We start from the raw sequence: 19,317 nt of genomic DNA, 5'->3' as shown, positions 1-19,317 counted from the left end.
TTTTTTTGGTTTTTCGAGACAGGGTTTCTCTGTAGTTTTGGAGCCTGTCCTGGAACTAGCTCTTGTAGACCAGGCTGGTCTCGAACTCACAGAGATCCGCCTGCCTCTGCCTCCCAAGTGCTGGGATTAAAGGCATGTGCCACTACCGCCCGGCTTCAACCGTACCTTTTGAGGTTTTAAAAATGTGCACAAATTATTCCTCCAGTAGAAACAATAATTAAGAAATGAATAATAATAAATGAATGAGAAATGAACAAAATAACTTTGACAAGTTAATCGTTCAATGTTCTTCTTCAGAAGGAAAAAGTCCAAACTTCCCAACTTCTCGTTGCACACACAGGCCACCCAAATTCCTTTACAACATCCATAAAGTCCCGTGGAGCCAAGTTTCCTTTGTTTCTCATAAAGAGGGGAAATAATCACTTCGCAGATTAGGAAATGTAGGTGAAAGTGCTGTAGTCACACCCGAGGCAGAATAGTCTTTGAAACCCGGGTGCAAAGTTTCCAGGCCAAGTCCACGGCGACCACGTTGACACTGGGCGTGGCAGCCCGCCCCCCGTTGCCAGGGGAACCGTCTGGCGTCCGGCGCACCAGCCGGCAGGCCCGCCTTTCGCGCCAGCGATAGGCGGGAGCGCGGGCCAATTGGAGGAGGGTAAGGAGGCGGGGCTCGGAGCTCTGCACCGCCTTTCCCCGCCCCCCGCCCCGGCCTCCGGTGCCGACTTCCGGGTCGCGGTGTTTGCGGGGAGCGCTCGGCGTAGAGCGTCGTTTCCGTTGCCGGTGTTTGCAGCTGGCGGAAACCGAGGCAGCGCCAGCTTTTCCTAGTTCTCCCGCTCCTGTGAGGTGGCTGCTGTTTTAATCTTCTCTCACCCTGCGTTGCTGGCGTGCGGCCGCGCAAGCCTCGCGGGGGTCCCGCGCTCACCCGCAGGGGGCCGGGGCCGTCGGGGCTTTGTGCAGCGTTCCCGCGCGCGAGAGGGGCGGGACGGCGCGGTCCCCACGGGGCTCGCGCACGACATCCCGGGGCCCGCGGCCGCCCGGACGGCCTGCCGGTGCCTGGCCCTTCTGCCGCCTCCGTCCCGACGAGCGCGGACGGGATGCCTCATTTTAAAGACCCAGATCCGCGCGTCTGGCACCGGCACCCAGTGCCCTGGCCTGCGGGGATTGCGAATTTGACAGCTCCTCGGGCCCCGGCGCCGAGAGGGTGTGTCTGCGAATCCCAGGCCCGGAAGGCAGGCGAGGAGCGGTTTCCTTTCGGTCCCCGGCATCCCTCCTCGCCTTCGTTTAGCACTCGAAGAGTTTTCTTCTAAGACCCAGTTGTATCAAGTGTGTAGGTTTTGCGGGATTTAAAACAAAAACAAAACAAAAAAAACTTTGTGTGTGTGTGTGTGTGTGGCATTTCTGCCCTTCGTCTATTGACTGGAAAAATCATGAGTTCGTCAGGATGCCATCTGCTCGGTTTTCAGCCTGTATGCTTCAGTTTGTAAGCCACTTGTGCTGGCGTCAGCTGACCGAGACAGCTGGGACACGCTCTGCGCCCGGGCAAGAAGAGCTCATTCTTGGGGAAGCCACATGTGATGTGTGGTTGATTTGAAATTGTTGCTCGGTTCGTCTTTTTATTCTCAAACTGTTTAGTTCCAAGTTTGAAGGGATGAAAAATGGAAGTAGGAATCCAAAATACGAAATACTATTATTTGGTAAAAATGTAAGGTAGTTATTGTTCTTTTAAGCCATTAAATAATTTGGCCAGCTTTTTCCCTATTTTTTTTTTTTACAATTTTTTTAAAAAGTGAACATTTGGCCTAGAGATAACTTGACCATTTAGTTAATTAGTATTTGATTTATGCTGTTTATTGTTTCCTTGCCTGACTGATTGAACAGTCACAAAATAAGACACCATGGAATAAAAGATTTTGTTATTATTTGGAATTTGGGGAGTTGGGTCAGCTTAATTTGTTTTTCGGTTTTAAAAACCCCAGTTTAAGGCCGTTAAGCTTGTGTTCTTCTATCCTCCAGGACAACATGTTTATTTCTCTGTGGGAGTTCTTCTATGGGCACTTTTTCCGGTTTTGGATGAAATGGGTCTTACGACAGATGACTGGGAAGTGTGAACTGCAGCGAATTTTTGACACCTATGGCGGCGCACAGAGGACATACAGGATAGGTAATGCTACTCAAAAACTGAAAAATTCACGATTAATAAAAACGTAATTGAATGCTCTCTGTCTACCCAGTGGTAATGTACTTGTGTGTTCTGATTAAATCATTGCAACTGAGTTTCTTAAGCTTCGTGGTCCTTGGGTCCTTTTAACTATACTACTAAACACTGAATGATTGTATATGAAAAACTGTTTATAGCTACCCAAAGAAGAAATATTTTGGGTTTCTTACACATATATCGGTTAGCCTGGCAGTGGTTGTGCATACCTTTAATCCTAGCTCACAAGAGGTAGATCAGGAGGATCTCTGTGAGTTCAAGGCCAGCCTGGTCTACAGAGTGAGTTCCAGGACAGCCAGGGCTACACAAAAAAGCCCTGTCTTGAAAAATCAAGCAAGCAAACAAAAAAGCATCGGCTATTCTTCAGATTATGCTTGCAATAGTTTACTGAAAATTATTCTTTCTTCCATTTGAAACTTTACACAAATACATGGTGAAACGATTGGAAGAATCAGGATCTTTTCCTACATCGTGGCCTCATTCTTCTCACATTCTACTCTTATTCACGAATGGGCAGACTGCTCATTGATCCTAGAAAAGGTTACTAGAATCTGCCAGGGCCAGGCTTGTAGAGATGGCCACGTGGCTGCTGAGCACTGGACCTGGTCCAGTCCCATAGTGATAGATGGCCACATGGCTGCTGAGCACTTGGAGTGTGCATGCTGTCAACTGAGTTGTGCTGTACCCATAAGGTACACACTGGATCTCAGAGTCATATAAAAATTGTAAAGATGTCATACCTGTATTTGTAATATGTTGAAGTAATAATTTTTTGGATCTGTTAAGTTATGGTAATATAAATTAAATTTCTAATTTGATGTAGCTGTGGAAATTTTATACAATATACATACATACATATACACATGCACACATACCTACCTACCTACATACATACATGGGCTTATTTTGGCTTGTGTTATTTTCCTGCCGAATGAGTTTTCCAACATTTAATTGAAAGTATTGCTCTGACTTCAAACTCAGATGGTTGAGAAATGTGATTTGAAGTCAGTTTAGGTGTAGTAAGAAAGACCTAGGCAGAGCCACAGCAAAGGTTGCTGTGTTAAGTGGAAAATCGAGAATTAACCAGTTCCTATTTTATGTTGATCAAGATTGCCTCAAATGAGGAATCATGACCCTTAGGGCCAAGGGAGTGAGGCATGGGCAGTGGGCCCTGTACCCAGGGTGGCCCTGGAAGAATGGCAGGAGCATTTCATGGCCACTCTTAGATTTTCCCTCTTGCCTGCTCAGAAGACCCACACACCTCTTGATACAGGTCTCTTTGGGCTGCAATGGTTGGCACTTTTCAATATTTGGGAAGAGCATATTCAAGGCTTTACTCTGAGGCAGAAAGCATTTTTCTTAAAATTCCCAAAAGGAGAGCATTCTCAGTGTACCAGAAACTTTTTTGTTGTTGGTTTTTTTTTTTTTTAACAGACCAACACAGATATTCTTGTCATTCTTGGCACGAAGGCCAGGACTACAGAGAGAGGCTGTTTGCTCTTTGCGTGGTCCAGGAAAGGTGGCGAGGCTGTCTGGCCTCTGCTCCTTTGTTCCTGTGCTGTTCCGTCGCTGGCCACTCACTCAGACTGGCAATGGAGAGAAAGAAGTGGCTTTGAGTACAGTCTTCAGATGAATTTCTGAGAGCTGAGCTGTGGGCAAACACTCTCACTATGGCGGTCTGCATAGAAGCAAGACATTCTGGGGAAACAGGTTGACACCAGCTTGGTACTGTGTTGAGGGGAGATCGTTCTACCTTCATCTTGATCCTATAAGAGCTTGAGATGATTGCCCTGTTGTTCATGTGGAAATTGTATCTTAAACTGTGAGAGTGACTTATCGTTGCTTTTATATTTTTACTATTTGGTTTTGGTCTAATGCAGAAAATACATTTAAGTGGTAACTTTTTTTTTTTAATTTCAGAAAACTCCTTGACATATTCCAAGAGTAAGGTAAGGGCATATTAAAATGCTAATTCTACAAATCTTAACATAAGCATATATTTTTCTTTAAAAAGAACACTTTATATTTACTGTCTTCGCTATGAGAAACTGTGAGTTTAGTTTTCTCATTTTAGAAGTAGTAATTCTGTTTTCAAATACTTTCTGTGTTTTGAGTATTTCAACTGTGTCCTCTTCTGAGGCTTTGCCTCTTTATTTTGCAGTAGCAGTTGGTAGCTTTTGGAGACCAGCATCTTAGGGAAGCCCTCCCATCACTGTGTCCTCAGGGTAGCTTGTGCAAGAGAAGAGCAAAGCGATTCTGGCTGGAGCAAACCTTGCATGTCTACCTTTTGACCCAAAGCGAGTCCCGACGTATGCCATGTAGCTGCCAGCTTTTGCCATATGAGAAACAAACCCAAAGCTGCAGGAGCATAAAGCAGGGTTACACATGTGTGCTCATGCACATGTGGGCCAGCTGCAAAGACCCTGTGTCATGTTGGTGTCACAGTCTCAGGTGTGTTCCTCTTGTCCCACTATAGGCCCCAGGTGTGGGATTCAGTGTTGGCAGAGGGAGTGGTCTCTCAGTGACTCACTGGAAGCCTGACAGACCATGTCCTCTCCATCTGCATTCCCGGGTTTACCTGTGTGGTCAAGTGCAAAGCAAGGAGTCCGCAGGTGCAGTCTGACTCTGTGAAGCTAAGGCAGGCAAGTGGTTGCCTAACTGAGTTGCAGTGATGCAAAATCAGGACCAGTACGCCGGTCTGCCACGTGCGAGCCACAGCGTTTGATGCTAGTGTTAATCAGATCACAGTGTTCTGTGTGTAAGAATTACTGGAGTAGCAAAGACAAACATACAGGCACGTAGGTCATTATTTGACACTGTTAAGGACTATGGCCAGCATTCATAGTGACAAAAGGAGTAGTAAATACGTAGAGATGATTGCTCACGGTAAGATTAAATATTGTTTCCACATTGTTAGTTCAGTTTCCTGTGTGTGCATCTGCTTTAGATATCTGTATATGTTTGTACTTGGTCCTATTGTAAACTGTGAATCATAAATCATAGTAAGCACATGGACATGACACAGTCTGCAAGTGTTGATAAGAGTTGCTGACTCATGCTGAAACAGAAGGGTGGTAGATTCTGCACGCTGAATGCTTCTTTCTGGAGAGTTGCCGCTCAAGTGGATGCTTACTAGTTTCGATACAGCCTCACGATGAACTGTGTGAGAACAACTTACATAGATAAACACGGGACAGTGGCAGGGGCGTAGAGTTGTCTTTTGTTCACAACCTAAAATGATTGTTTTTTTCTATGAGAAGGCATCTGAAAATTTGAAAGTTTCTGCTCTGGTTCTTACACACACACACACACACACACACACACACACACACACACAGAGAGAGAGAGAGAGAGAGAGAGAGAGAGAGAGAGAGAGAGAGGGGCAGATCTCCACAGCAGCCTGTGCATTGTAGTGGGCCTTCTTGGACACATCATCTCTCAGAGCTCCAAATGCAGCAGCTCCAGCCCTCTGGAGCTTGTTGGAATGTAGGCACTGGGCCCACTCCAGAAATCCTGGTTTTGTTTCTGATGTGTTGGTTTCCTGGTGACACTGGGTCCTGCAGGTCAGGTCAGGGCCTTGCTAGGAGGTTCAGCCCTGTGTCTTGCCTGCTCCCATTCTTTCTGTAAGAAGCCACATGGACCAATGGATGCTAAGCAAGTTGTGTCTCTTTGTGTTGTAAATCTGGGAATATTTGAGAATGAGCCATCCTTTGACAGGGGCTTCCTTGTGGTCTGGAAACCACATTGTGACAGTGTAACAGTCCCTCATACCACACCCTCAGAGCCAGCATCGCCCCAATTCCTGAGGCGTGTGTCCTCTCGAATGCTTTGGCACCTGGAGCTCCACCTGCCCCTGCGTTGCTCATGGTTGCATCTGGCTTGGCTCTTGTCCTGTTCCGTGTCATCACCACTGTGCTCCCGCTCCAGACCGTCTCACCACCTGCCATCGGGCTGTGTGCCGTGAGAGCCGGAGTGCCTGTTCTCCCAGTGAAAGCTTAAGGGACCCCATCTCCAGTTTCATCAGTTCTGAACTCAGGAGTGCTCTGACCACTCTCTGCTTGGAATTGTAACCCGCAGCCTCCCCTCCCTGTCCTTTTGCCTTCCTTGTTGTGCAGTATTTTACTCTAGTTCTCCATTTTCTCCTGCCCTGAATGAAGCATGGTGTTTGTAATTTGCATCTGTGTCCCTAGAGCCTGCACCAGTTCCCAGCGAGTAACAGTGCTCTGAGTATAGACAAAACGGAGATGAGCGGTTTGCAGCCGCAGGGTCTCCTTTCTCCACATGGGGCGTGTAGTATTTGCTCCCTTTGGGTGTTCTCGTGGAGAAGGTACAGGATCTGAACTCAGCACCCATGCAGCAGCAGAACCGCTGTAATGAGGATCAGCTGCAGCAGTATCTTATGGTCTCAGAAGTTATTAGTGAGATTTTATGTGTTAAACTAAATATAAGTAGGATAGGAGGTAAGATGTTGGTGAACTCTCAACGAGGATTTCATGACTGCATTTCAGCATCCTGCCAATGTCTTCAGTGACTGATAAAGAAGTAAAATTGGTGCTGAGTGATTATCGCCAGGAGAGAAGTCAGGAGTGGCAGGGAGAAGGAAGGTGTAGACTCGACAGAGCCGTGTTTCTCACCTCCCCGATGCTGCCACCCTTTAACACAGCTCCCCATGCTGTGGTGTCCCCAGCCATAGAGACATTTCAGGGCTACTTTATAACTGTAATTTTGCTATTGTTATGAATTGTAATGTATATATCTGATATGTGACCCCTGTTTAAGGGTCACTTGGCCCCCAAGATGGTCAAGACTCTACAGGAGTGTATTAAATAAGCAAAATAATATTCTAATTTCACCTCACTTACTAGTTTCTTTAAAAATGTCACTTGAAATATAAATGTTAAGGTTGCATTCTTATGCAATCACCATTAGAAAAGTAAAATACTACTCGGTGATAGTAGTGTACACTTTTAATCCCAGTACTCGGGAAGCAGAGGCAGGTGACTCTATAAATTCGAGGCCAGCCTGGTCTACAGAGTGAGTTCCGGGACAGCCAGGACTACACAAAGAAACCCTGTCTCAAAAAACGAAATAAAACAAAAACCTGTAAAGTAAAATCCTGATGTTTTGTAGGACACTATAAAGAGAATAGCTAATCCTGCACAGACTCAGTTAAACAGTAGATGCTTTGTTGTCTTGAAGCTGAAATCCAAAGCACGTTTGTTGGTACATGGAGATGGGCTTGCCAACGTACGCATGCAATTTGTGCGTATTTCACACATTGTATTTACTTCAAGAGAAAAATCTCATTCTGGTCTTGTGTTATTTCCATCGACTGGCTCTGCGTTTTATTGCACGAGAAGAAATCTGGACAAAAACTCTGATTTTATTGCTTCCTACTTGTTGGCCTTTGTGCAGTTGGCTTGATCCTTATTAGTACCATGTGATGGTTTTACGACTAGAGGCATTAATATGAAGGCAGCACAAGAAAATACATGTTGATAATATTGATGGTGATATAGTTAAGCCAGGGACAAGCATCCATGAAACTCTCTTATGTATTTAAATGTTTTGCATTCCCAATGCTTGTTATGAATAACAGCAATTTATTCTATTAAGGCTTATCCCCAAAAGTGATTTCAAAGTATGGCTGTCTTTTATTGTAAATTGTTTGACAGTTGAAACTTCTTTGAATGCTAAAAGTTAAGTCTCAGTTACTCAGTTACAGACTAGGGACTGCTTATAAATTATCTCCCATGGCTGCTAAAATATGAAAAATTTCAATATCTGGACTATAAGCATTGTATTGATTCCATTGGTTAAAGAATTTTGTTGGAAACAGAGAAAGAAAATCAGAGCATAATCAACATTTGTTTAGCTTACCAAAGCAAATTTTAAAGACCTAAACTAATTATCTGTATCTGTATCTTTAGAGACCTGAGAAGATACTAAGTCCAGAGTAAGCTGAGGAACTTACAAATAAGGCAGAAAAGCAATGAAATTATGAAACACACAAAAGTAGACTACCAACAAGCTCAGAAACTGATTTTTAAAAAAGAATAATAATATCAATAACCTCTATAACTGACCAAGTATGAGAGAAGAAAGATACCGAGTGTGTAGACAAGATATCACCCTAGCCTAGATTCCGAAGTTCTGTGAGCGACTTCATGCCGGTAAATCCTGTAGCTTAGATGCAATGGAAACAGTTTGTAGAAAAGATAGTTTCTCAACTAATATGAAAACAAACGAAAGACCTAGCTGACCATATATTCAAAAAGAGAAATCTCCAATTTAAAATGTTTAAAACTCTCCATCATTGGCCTAATTAAGTCTCTCTTAAAAGATATTTGAACTTTGTGTTTTTATCTTAGGGTGTTTGCCGGCATGCATGCTTGTGCACCATGTGCATACTTGGGGCCCACGATGGTCAGTAAGGTATCAGATCTCCTGGAGCTGGAGTTACAGATGGTTGTGAGCCACTGTGTAGATGCTGGAAACGAAACCCAGGTCTTCTACAAGAGCAGCTAATGCCCTTAACCATTGAGCCTTCTCTCCAGCCTGGCCTAATTCATTGTCACCAAACATTCATGGACAGACGAAACAGTGCCACTGTTAACAGAAAGTCCTAGGATATAGAGGTGAAAAAAGCTTTTTTTATTTTTTGGAGGACAGACTAGAACCAAATAAAGACATATAAATATATAGTACAACTCGGTACCCTTTATGGATGTTATATAAGAATCCTTACAGAACACCAGCAAGGATAATAAATTATGATTGAAGTTTAAAATCAGTGAGTATAATTTGTTACCACACTAACAGAGTCAGAAAAAATATGATCATTTTGTGGATACTAAAACATCTGATCATGATTAAAAACTCCCACCTAGAGGAGCAAAAGCTCCTTCAATCTGCTGAAGGCCAGCAAACAGTCTGCAGCTGGCACGGAAAACTTTCCGATAGTAAATGTCTTGTCATGTGTAGTGGAAGCATGACAGATGCATTGTGTTTCTCTGCTTCTGCTCAGCTTCATTGCACTGGAGATCCTGGGAACCACAGCCAACCAGAAACAAACCCAAGAAGTAGTTGGCTAGAAAGAACTATTAGCAGAAATGTAGTCTGAGAATGTGGACAAGCCTGGAGTCCTCAGAGGCTGCTGCTGTGTACTAACAAGCAAACTGAACAGTCTGGCAGCAGGTAGCTCACTGCTGTCTGTGTTAGCAGTGAGCTTCTGGACCATGAGAGAGCAGTGCTACCTACCACAGCAGCCAGAAGAGCACACACCGGGAGAACACTATCTTCAGCCCTAAAACTTGTGGAGAAATTGTTGAGAAAAAAAAGAATAAAATGAAGCCTGGTATTCATCAATTAAAAGACTCATTATTGTTAAAATATAAGTTCCAAATTGACCTATGAGTTTGTGAAGTTATTTTTCTGTTTTATTTTGTTTTTCAAGACAGGGTTTCTGTGTGTAGCTTTGGAGCCTGTCCTAAGAACTCACTATGTAGACCAGGCTGGCCTTGAACTCACAGAGATTCCCCCTGCCTCTGCCTCCCAAGTGCTGGGATTAAAGACATCTGCCCCCACCATCCGGCGAGTTTGCAAAATTTTAATTAGAATCTCATTGAGTATGTTTTGAAGAAACTGACAAGCTTATCTGCAGACTTATGCAGAAATAGAGGGAGGGGCCGAGGTAGCTCAAATGGTCCTCTAAGAGACCAGATTAAAGGACCTACCAGGGCTTTCTAGACAAGGAAGTTTTCAGGCAGACCAGATGCAGACCCCACCGAATGGCTACCTTTTAATATGTTGACACAGTACTTCGTGGGAAAAGAAGCTGCCAGCAAGGGGTGCTAGAGAACTGGTGCTGGGTGGGGAGCCCGGGCTGCGGACAGGAAGACAGCTCCTAGAGCCTGTTGCTGCTCCTCTTTAGCATTGATTTTAAAACTGTGCCTCTTTTTGACAATTTTTATAAATATGTAATAGTTCATAACCATATTCTTTCCATTTTCATGACTTACTTTTTTTTTTTTACCCACTGAATTTAATTAGGGTTTCTTTTATAAGTGTGACTAGGAGGCTTTTAGAAAACCGTAAATGTTTGCATGATTCCAGCTCTCGGAGATCTGAAGAAAGTGTGGTTTCTTTTTGCATTTTAATATGTTCTTGGTAAAGCTGATTAAATGTCTCAAAACAGACTTCTACGTCAACTCTCGGGGATTTCTCTCATTCAGCTGTGTCTCGATACCTAGGTCCTCCAGAGTGCCACACGAGTTGCCGAGAGTGAGCTGGACAGATGTGTAGCAGACATAATGAAGGAGAAGAACATCTGCCGGGAGAAAGACACCAGGTGCGTTGCTCCCTCTGTGATGGCATGGGGCTCTGTAGCGTGCTGTGCCGAGCCCTGCTCAGGTTACCTGGGGAACAGGTAACTTGTGGGTTGTTCTGTGAGCACTTCAGAGTTTCGTTGCTGTGTGGTGGAGTGCTCAGAGATGTGTGAAGGAAAAACAGGCCTCGCTTTGTTGTGATCAGAGGTTTGATTTAAACTAACAATGTTATCCTTTCAGTTTTCAGATATGCATGAGGACATGCTTACTGCAGATATCTGGCTATAAGCAGCTCTATCAGGCTGTGGAAAATGTGAGGAAAAAACCCTACGATTCTGGCAATGCGCAGCATGAGAAACTGCTCCTCAAGGTAAGCGCAGGCTTAGTGCTTCAACTGTGTGGGTTCTAGAAGCTCATTCAGTCCACCTATTTGTTTGCCTCTTGGAGAATGTGTGATAGATTTCATTGATAGGGAAAGATTGTACATCAACAACTTTTTAAAAATATTTTTTTTAATTTCGTGTACATTGGTGTTTTGCATGTGTGTTTGTGTGTTTATGTGTTTGTTGGATCTCCTGGAACAGGAGGTACATACAGTTGTGAGCTGCCAAGTGAATGCTGGGAATTGAGCCCAGGTCCTTTGGAAGAACAGCCAGTGCTCTTAACCACTGAGCCATGTCTCCAGCCCCCTGATCAGTAACTCTTACTTGATAAGCATTTCTTAGAATATATTCAGGTAAATAGAGCTTCTAAGATAAGTTATCCATTCATAAAAGGGGGTTTATTCTGCCTCCAGGCAGGGGTGCCTGGGCCCCAGAGCTTCCGTCTATCTAATTTTTTGTGGAGGTTGGGCTTTCCCTCAGTAGCACAGAAGCTATGAAAATAGATGCCCACTTTGCACAGCATTGGGGCGCAGTAGACTGCAACTGTAAGAAAGGACGGCTTCCTGTCACCTGCTCCTGGTGTGTAGGGTGTGCAGGCAGCGACACCGCTGTGGTAGAGAGAGTGCTGTAGCCCATCCAGTCTGGCTCTTCCTGTGGGGAAGGGATTATAAGGCCTTGGAGGATGGGCTGGCCTGCTGCTGGTGCTAAAGTCCTAGAGCTTGGGGAGAGCTGCTTCCTGCTCATCTGTGCTCCAGTTCACACTGCCTTCAGGAGGGCTGAAGGGGTGCTTTTGAGTATGCTTGCTTTCCTTCATACTTTTGGTCTTCCTCTCTCCCTCTCCCTCTCTCCTCTCCCTCATCCTCTCTGCTTCACTCCCTCCTCCCTCCTCTCATTGGAGATTTCCTGGCATTTCATGTGGTGTGCTTAGTTTTTATTGACCCTCCCTACCTGCCTCTCCTCTCTGCTCCCCATCCCTGCTTAAACCCTTCTCTCCCAGTCTCCTGTTCCACTTTGATCTCACACATAACCCATTAGCATATATTGCACTTGGAGTTAGGACTGCACAGAACCCAAAAGTCCTATGAAAGTAATATTGCAGAGACCTAAGTAAGATCAGATGCTTAAACACAGCAAAACTGGGGCTGGGGCCGGGGCCAGGGCTCAGCACCCAAGAGTGCTTACTGCTATTGCAGAGGACCTGGGTTCAATTCCCAGCACCATCTGTAACTGCAGCTCCAGGGACTCTGACACCCTCTCTGGTCCCAGAAGGCATGAGGCACACACATGGTGCACATAAACACATTCATAAACATAAAATGAAAATAAATCTAAACAAACAGAAAAACATTTTTTTTCGGAAAAAATATAAATAAACACTTTACCTAATTGCAAATTTAAAATAAAACTTGATATTATTTTGAGGTGAATAAATGGTTACTGTGTGGGTTGAGCTTATATTTGAAGTAATTTAAAGCATCCTAGATGAGTACTCTTATCTTCATTCACCTTAATTTGAGATGCTTTCTGTGTAACACCTGCCTTCCTGAAGGGATAAGACACACGGCCTAGCGCCTGCTCCAGGCACCTTTCCCCTTGACTGTCCCTTACGCAGTTCAGCTCTGGAGGAAGTGACAGTTGCTGACTCTGAGTTTAGCACAGCAGTCCTGGGAAGAAAACTGGAATTGAAGTAGTTTTAAGTATAATCCAAAAACATGTTCACCAGCTTTTGTCAGTGTCTACGTTTGGGATACAAACTTCCACCTTAACCTCATGAAATCAGAATCTCCAGGCTACAGCCCATAATTGTATTTATGAATATTAAATTTTGAGTATTAAAAGCTCAATATGATGGCATGTACCTATAATCCCAGAATTCTAGAGATTGAGGCAAGAGGAAGGGGGTTCAAGACTCTCCTGGGCTACATAGCAAGATGCCCTCTCCATAATCAGACATCAAATAAGAACTGGGCAGTAGTGGTTTTACACTGCAGCCCACACATTGAAAGCCTTATGCTATGTTCACATTCCTTGTTGATGGCAATGAGCTGTCTGGGTTGCTAGTGAGAGAGTAGACAAGATAAAGTCCAATCTAATCATTGGATTTAGCTTCAGGGCCAGAATTCTGGAAGGCCAGTCTTGGCAGTCTCTTAGGTGACGGGACACTCTTCCATCACTCAGCAGTGCCTCATGGCAATGATATGGAGGTGGGGGTGCAAGCATTTTGTTTTGCCAAGCTTTTCAGTTTTTTAATCAGTGTCTACAATTCTGTTTTTGTCTGATGACTTACATTGGATTTTGAAACTGACTAAATTTTCTTAAATTATTTTTCATTGACTGGTTTGTTCATATCTAATAAAGGGAAAGATTGTTAGTCAACGACTCTTGATAACAACTTAGTGTTAAAGATTCTACTTGTTTATAAGTAGGCCATTTAAAAAATAAACTTTATTAAATAGTCTCATGTACACATACACTTATCTCTTGAGTTTTATTAATCTTATTTCTTCATGGTTCTCTACCTCAGGCCTATTTTATTTTATTGGATTAAAGATTAACTACCCAGTGTTACATCAAAACCTGTTCAAGCCAAATTATGGGTCCATTTATCCAAGACTGCTCTTAAGCAATTTAATTCTAGTAAATATATATATATATATGTATATATATGTGTGTATAGCTAACATATATATTTGTTTACTAATCAATGTGTTGCCATATATTGTGATTATGACTTATAGACTATAAATCATATAGAGAATGGGAAGTCAATATATACACCAAAGAAGTTGTATATATATCAAATGACTAGTAAACATAGGCAGGTCATTGCTCCAGATGTCTGTGATTCTGATTTAAAGAAATGATTCTTTATAACAGTCTTTCTGGTTGGAATAGATACACCATGTTTTTAATTCAACCCTTGGTGGTCTTAGAATTTTCCTAAAAGTTGTTGAGCTCAAAGTATTCAATTATGCGTTACTTAAGCTAAGAAGAGGAAAACGTCCTAGTAAACCAGGAACATCATTATCATTTGTAACACAAAAGCATGTTTGCACAGCTTTGGAGTCTTCTGATGCCTACGAAAAAGTTGAAGGCCCGGATCTCCAAGCAGTGGGTGGACATTGGTTTCCAAGGTGATGATCCCAAAACAGACTTCAGAGGCATGGGCATACTCGGACTGATCAATCTTGTGTAAGTGAAATAAGTTTCCTTTCCTTGGGTGAATGCAATTCCTTGTTATTTCCCGTCTCTTTTAAATCTAGTGAGAGCGGACTGTTGTTTCATATTGACTCTGAGTTTTCATGACTATAGTCCACATGTTTGCTAGGGTGCTGACAGCAACTGGAAACAGTGTGTGCGCATGCGCATCCGCGCATCCCCTGTGCGCACCTGCGTCCGTGATGACTCACCAGCGTTTGCAGTGCCTTCCTCCTCCTTTCCATTTCTGCCCTCCTGTTTCCACCGTGTGGCTCTGACTGCATTTGGGAAAACAGAATCAGGTTAGGTGACATACCCCTCACTATGTCTGGCAGTTGACCTGGACCCAGGTCTGTTTATCATGGCTGTAACAACTTGCCTTTTCCCTTAGTACTTAGGCCATGCGCATGGAATCCTAAAATACGTCACAGCCGATAGCCAGCACTATTCTAGTACACTGGAAGATGGAGTTCTTTTACCAGTGGTTCTCAACGTGTGGGTCACGGCCCTGTAAGGAAAGTTACATGATTCATAACAGTAGCAAAGTTACAGCTATAAAGCAGCAACAAACTAATTTTATGGTTGGAGTCACCACAGCATGAGGAGCTGTGTTAAAGGGTTGGGTTCACCACAGTATGAGGAGCTGTGTTAAAGGGTTGGAGTCACCACAGCATGAGGAGCTGTGTTAAAGGGTTGGGGTCACCACAGTATGAGGAGCTGTGTTAAAGGGTTGGGGTCACCACAGTATGAGGAGCTGTGTTAAAGGGTTGGGGTCACCACAGTATGAGGAGCTGTGTTAAAGGGTTGCAACATAAGGAAGGTTGAGATAGAGTTCTTCTATAGATATGCACGTGTTTAGACTGCAGTCTTTCAGTTTGCCTGTGAATTATGATTTATACACTATAAATCATTTAGAGAATGAGAAGCCAATAATTTCTCTGTTTTTTTACTTTTGAGAGATGGTTTCTCTGTATAGGCCTGGCTATCCTGGAACTTGCTCTGTAGAATAGGCTTGCCTCGAACTCACTGAGTTCTGCCTGCCTCTCCAGAGTGCTGGGATTTAAGGCATGCATCACCACTGCCTGGCTCTTTGGATAATTTTACTGTGAAAAAAATCTGAAATTGAACTAAACTAAGTTAATACTGAGAAAAGAATATTTAGGCCAATATGGATAAAGCTACTGGGGGAAAGATATGTCATAATGAGATTTCAAGATGTATGCTATTTTAAATTATAAAAGCATGTATGTTTTGGTAATGTCTAAAATCTTAAAAGTTCTATATAATTCTTCTTCCTTAGGATAAATCAGACAGTAATCTTTAAGGAAGATGAGCAACTTCCCCACCTCCCTCTGAGCCTGGGGCTTTAGTCATTTAGCAGTCTGACTCTTGACTGTGTTGAGAGTCTCAGACCTCTAGATGGAGTACAGGGCTCTTCACTGAGCTGATGTGAGGATGGCCAGGACTCACACACGACTGTGATGTCTGCTTGTGAGCAGTGGGGTAGAAATGCACACTCCAGCTGTGGCAGAGAGGAGACATGACGGGCGGCCCCGCAGGTGCCCTCTGAGTGTTGTACAGGCCGGAAATTAGCAAGTTGCAAAACGAGGACTTTTTCTTTTGTTAGTAAATAGGAAATCCCTTTGTAGCTGAGTTCTCTGTTAAGATAGTCTTGCCATCTACCTGTGTTCCTTATTGAGAGGCCTGATTCCTTAGGATTAAATTTGGACTCTGAGACTTCTGTGAGCCATTGAGGGGGCTTGAAAGGGGGTGGCTGTGGGAGCAAGGCTGTTGTTTAGATGGTAGCATTTGCTTGTGCTGAGGTTTTCACGCTACTCGTGAGTTTACGTAACGTTTTCATTTCATCGTCTTCCTTGTTCAGGTATTTCAGTGAAAATTACACCAGCGAAGCACACCAGATTCTTTCCCGTTCAAATCACCCCAAATTAGGGTAAGCTGGACAAGCATTAAAGAAGCTAGACTCTAGCAATGAAAATGACTATATAAATCTGAAAGTATTTCAAAATATGTCTTAAAATGATGTTATTTTAATGAGTGATAACTGTAGAAATGATATAAACTATTTTAAAGAAAAATGACCAAAAATGTTCTATGTATTCCAATAAATTGTATCTTATGATATAGTTTATAAAACAAAGATGGGGGCTCAAATTTTTTTTCAAAAATTATTTCAGGGGCAGTGGTGGCACACGCCTTTAATCCCAGCACTTGGGAGGCAGAGACAGGCAGATCTCTGTGAGTTCAAGGCCAACCTGGTCTACAAGACCTAGTCCCAGGCTCCAAAGCTACAGAGAAACCCTGTCTCAACCCCCCCCCCCAAATTTATTTTAAAGTAGTAGAAAATGGTAAAGGAAATGCAAATTGAGGCCTTGCCTTATTCTTAGCTTTATACTCAATAGTTAGAATAATAAAGCCTGGTAAATGTAGATTTCCCTCTCTTTATTGTCTTTAGATGTTGTATGGTAGGAAATTTTATTTTTACTTCTTAGCTTCTCTCCAGAAAATTAACAGCCCTCAAGAAGCAAACACTTTGGATCTTTCTGCCTCCCTAAGTATAGAGAGATTTTTGCAAAGTGCGCCCGTGTCAGGCGAGCAGCAGCACTGTTTGAGTGACAACTGTTTCCACACTGGAAGCTTGTTGCGGGCTGCCGGCTAGCTGTGTGACTGGTTTTGTTTCTGACGTAGGTATTCGTATGCAATAGTTGGAATCAATCTCACAGAGATGGCCTATAGCTTACTAAAGAGCGAAGCCCTGAAGCTGTATCTCTACAACTTTGTCCCTGGGGCGCCAACCATGGAGCACTTCCAGCAGTTCTACTGTGAGTATTGGGGGAGTCTGTGCTGGCCTGCCAGGACAGCAGCCGCACTCAAGCCATTGCCTGTGAGGTCCAGAGTTTATGCTTTCCCTCTTACTGTTTAAGATCTTCGAGGGCCAGGAAAGTGATGGGAGATGGGTCTCCTAGTTCATTTGCACTTTGCTTGCTGTATTTGAATTCAGGTTGCCTGGCTTGCGGCACCATTGAGCCATCTCACTGGCAAGGTGGATGCGTGCTTTCTGAAGATGAGATGGCCTAAGTGGATTTTATTCCCGTGGTCAACATGTTTGTGTGGTTTTTAATTGCAGGTTACCTTGTCTATGAATTTGACAAGTTTTGGCTTGAAGAAGAACCAGAAAGCATTATGTACTTCAACTTGTACCGAGAGAAGTTTCACGAGAAGATTAAAGGACTCCTAATGGATTACAACACTGTACTCACTTTGAAAACATGAGACAAACATAGCATCTTCTCTTTCTACCACATTTTGCACACACAGCAGAATTTATATGTTATAGAAATTATCTGATCAACTACACTCTTATATATAATTTCCTACAAAATCCTTCAGAACTCTATTTAAAAAGCTAGTGGACAATCAGTGTATGTTTACAGTTGTTTATACACTGTTCTCCACAGGTTCGCACCCTTCCAAAGAGCCCTTCTGGAGTCACGTGAACTACAGTTTGAACTTGGGACTTAGCCTGTTAGTGTAAAAGTTTAAATCAGGTATATTTATATTTAGCCAGTTGACTAAAATGTGCACGAATCTCATTTTTATGTGTTGTAGCTCTCAAGCTGGTGTCCTTTCCAAAATTTTAAAACTCTTCAAGATGATTTTTAGTCTGGAAATGGCTTTTGAGTGTGCTTTGTCTCTTTTATTTCTAGCCGATGGGCACCGTGTGTGCTCTAAGGCTTCCTTTGTGTCCCCAGCACTTGTCAGGGTGTCCATCAGAGAGGGCGAGGAATCACGGCTTCCTTCTGAATTTCTCTGGAGACCGAACATGACAAAAAATGAGAGAATGGCAGCCTGGGTGACTCTGTTTTTATTGACACGTAGCATGTTTTGGGGGTCTTATTTCAAGGTTTCCAGGCATTTACCCTTGCTCAGTGTTTGCTTTTATCAGCTGCATAGAGAACCTTCCTCAGAGCTCCCCGGGAGGCACTCTGCCTCTGTGTTAGAGAGGAACTGCATCTACTAAGAAAATCCTGACTTTGGATACATGGTTTCTTTTAAGATAAAACTATCTTTGAAAACTACACAGGAAGAAAGCTGAGAGCTTTCGCAAAATCTCTGGTCTCCATCATTGGCGTGTTTGACTTGCTGTTCATTTTTGCTTGGCCTTGCTTTGACTCTGGTGTTTCTGGGTAATGATGTAGGGACCTGGTCAACAGGCTGTGGGGGTGCCATAGCCTGGACTATGACTGTGCTTTTATATAGCTTTACTCCCCCAAAGCTCAGGAGGGTGACAAGTACTGTTGAGGATCAGACGTGATGAGATTCTGAAGGGATGGTTTCCTCTTGGCATGTTTTAGAGATTTGTTTTCAGAGAAAAATTAAAAGAGTCTAAAGATAGGAAAAGATTATTGGATTCTGAAGCAGTGCTTAAGTCCCGTGGGGAAGTCACAATATCATAAGTTAGAATATGGTGCTATTTTGCACATGTTTTAGTATCAGGTATTTAAAGACTAGCTTATGTGATAGAGGAAGATCTGGTACTTTCCATCAGTTGGTGTGTGTCTTTTGACAAACCCCCATCTTCACGCTGGTCGAAGAGTGGTACAGACGCCCTATATGACGCTGCGGCTGCAGTGTTGCACAGCCCATGCATTGCAGTGCATGGGTTAAAAGTGTTTTTCCTCAAGGAAGATGGAACTTTTTTAAAAGTAGGTTTGTTTTATAATACTAGAAAGGATTTAGCTTTTCAGTATTATAGGAACTTAATAATTGATTTCTTAATAGGGGACTTTCTCAACCCTGGTCATATACTCGTTTCACTTTTGGGTATCTTCTGTCATCCAGGTTGTATGATGAACTATATGGCAAACCCTAACAAGGAGCACATGTCTGCTGTCTTTGTTCATTGTGCTGTGTGATAGCTTTTCCATGGAGAGTAGCTGTGTAAGTCTTTAACTTCTGCACTAAAATACTTATTGTATTTTAATTTTTCAGCAGCTTTGATCTTGAACTGATTTAACTCTTTATCAGCATATTTAATAAAAAGACTACTTGAAGTGTGAAAGAGGAAATGTTTAAGTAATTAAGCCTTCCCAGCAGGAAACCTCTACTCATGTTAAGAACATCTTGTCATAGTTTGGTTAATGTCACAGTCATTAAATTCTCCTTTGTTTGTACGTTA

At 43.1% G+C, this 19,317-nt stretch overlaps 1 protein-coding gene across 4 annotated transcripts; it reads left to right on the top strand.

The window, feature by feature from the left end:
• The first annotated feature begins 706 nt into the window (after positions 1 to 706).
• Positions 707 to 19,317, top strand: Elmod2 (ELMO domain containing 2). 4 transcript variants are annotated; one of them, XM_050161570.1, is made up of 9 exons: positions 707 to 840; positions 2,011 to 2,158; positions 4,133 to 4,161; positions 10,465 to 10,562; positions 10,780 to 10,909; positions 13,981 to 14,114; positions 16,003 to 16,071; positions 16,827 to 16,960; positions 17,266 to 19,317. In XM_050161570.1, exons 2-9 carry the CDS (start codon positions 2,017 to 2,019, stop codon positions 17,409 to 17,411), a joined length of 882 nt encoding a protein of 293 aa, XP_050017527.1. In that variant the 5' UTR covers positions 707 to 840; positions 2,011 to 2,016; the 3' UTR covers positions 17,412 to 19,317. The 4 variants fall into 4 exon arrangements, with proteins under 4 accessions (XP_050017527.1, XP_050017528.1, XP_050017529.1 ...); XM_050161571.1 differs by lacking the exon at positions 707 to 840 and adding an exon at positions 1,177 to 1,324; XM_050161572.1 differs by lacking the exon at positions 707 to 840 and adding an exon at positions 1,189 to 1,320.

Source organism: Alexandromys fortis, unplaced genomic scaffold, assembly GCF_014885135.2.
Source record: "Alexandromys fortis isolate MF-2015 unplaced genomic scaffold, M_Fortis_MF-2015_v1.1 scaffold_127, whole genome shotgun sequence".
Taxonomy (NCBI): Eukaryota; Metazoa; Chordata; class Mammalia; order Rodentia; family Cricetidae; genus Alexandromys; species Alexandromys fortis.
The sequence above is the reverse complement of the archived record's forward strand: the minus strand, read 5'-3'. Positions and strand labels throughout refer to the sequence as shown.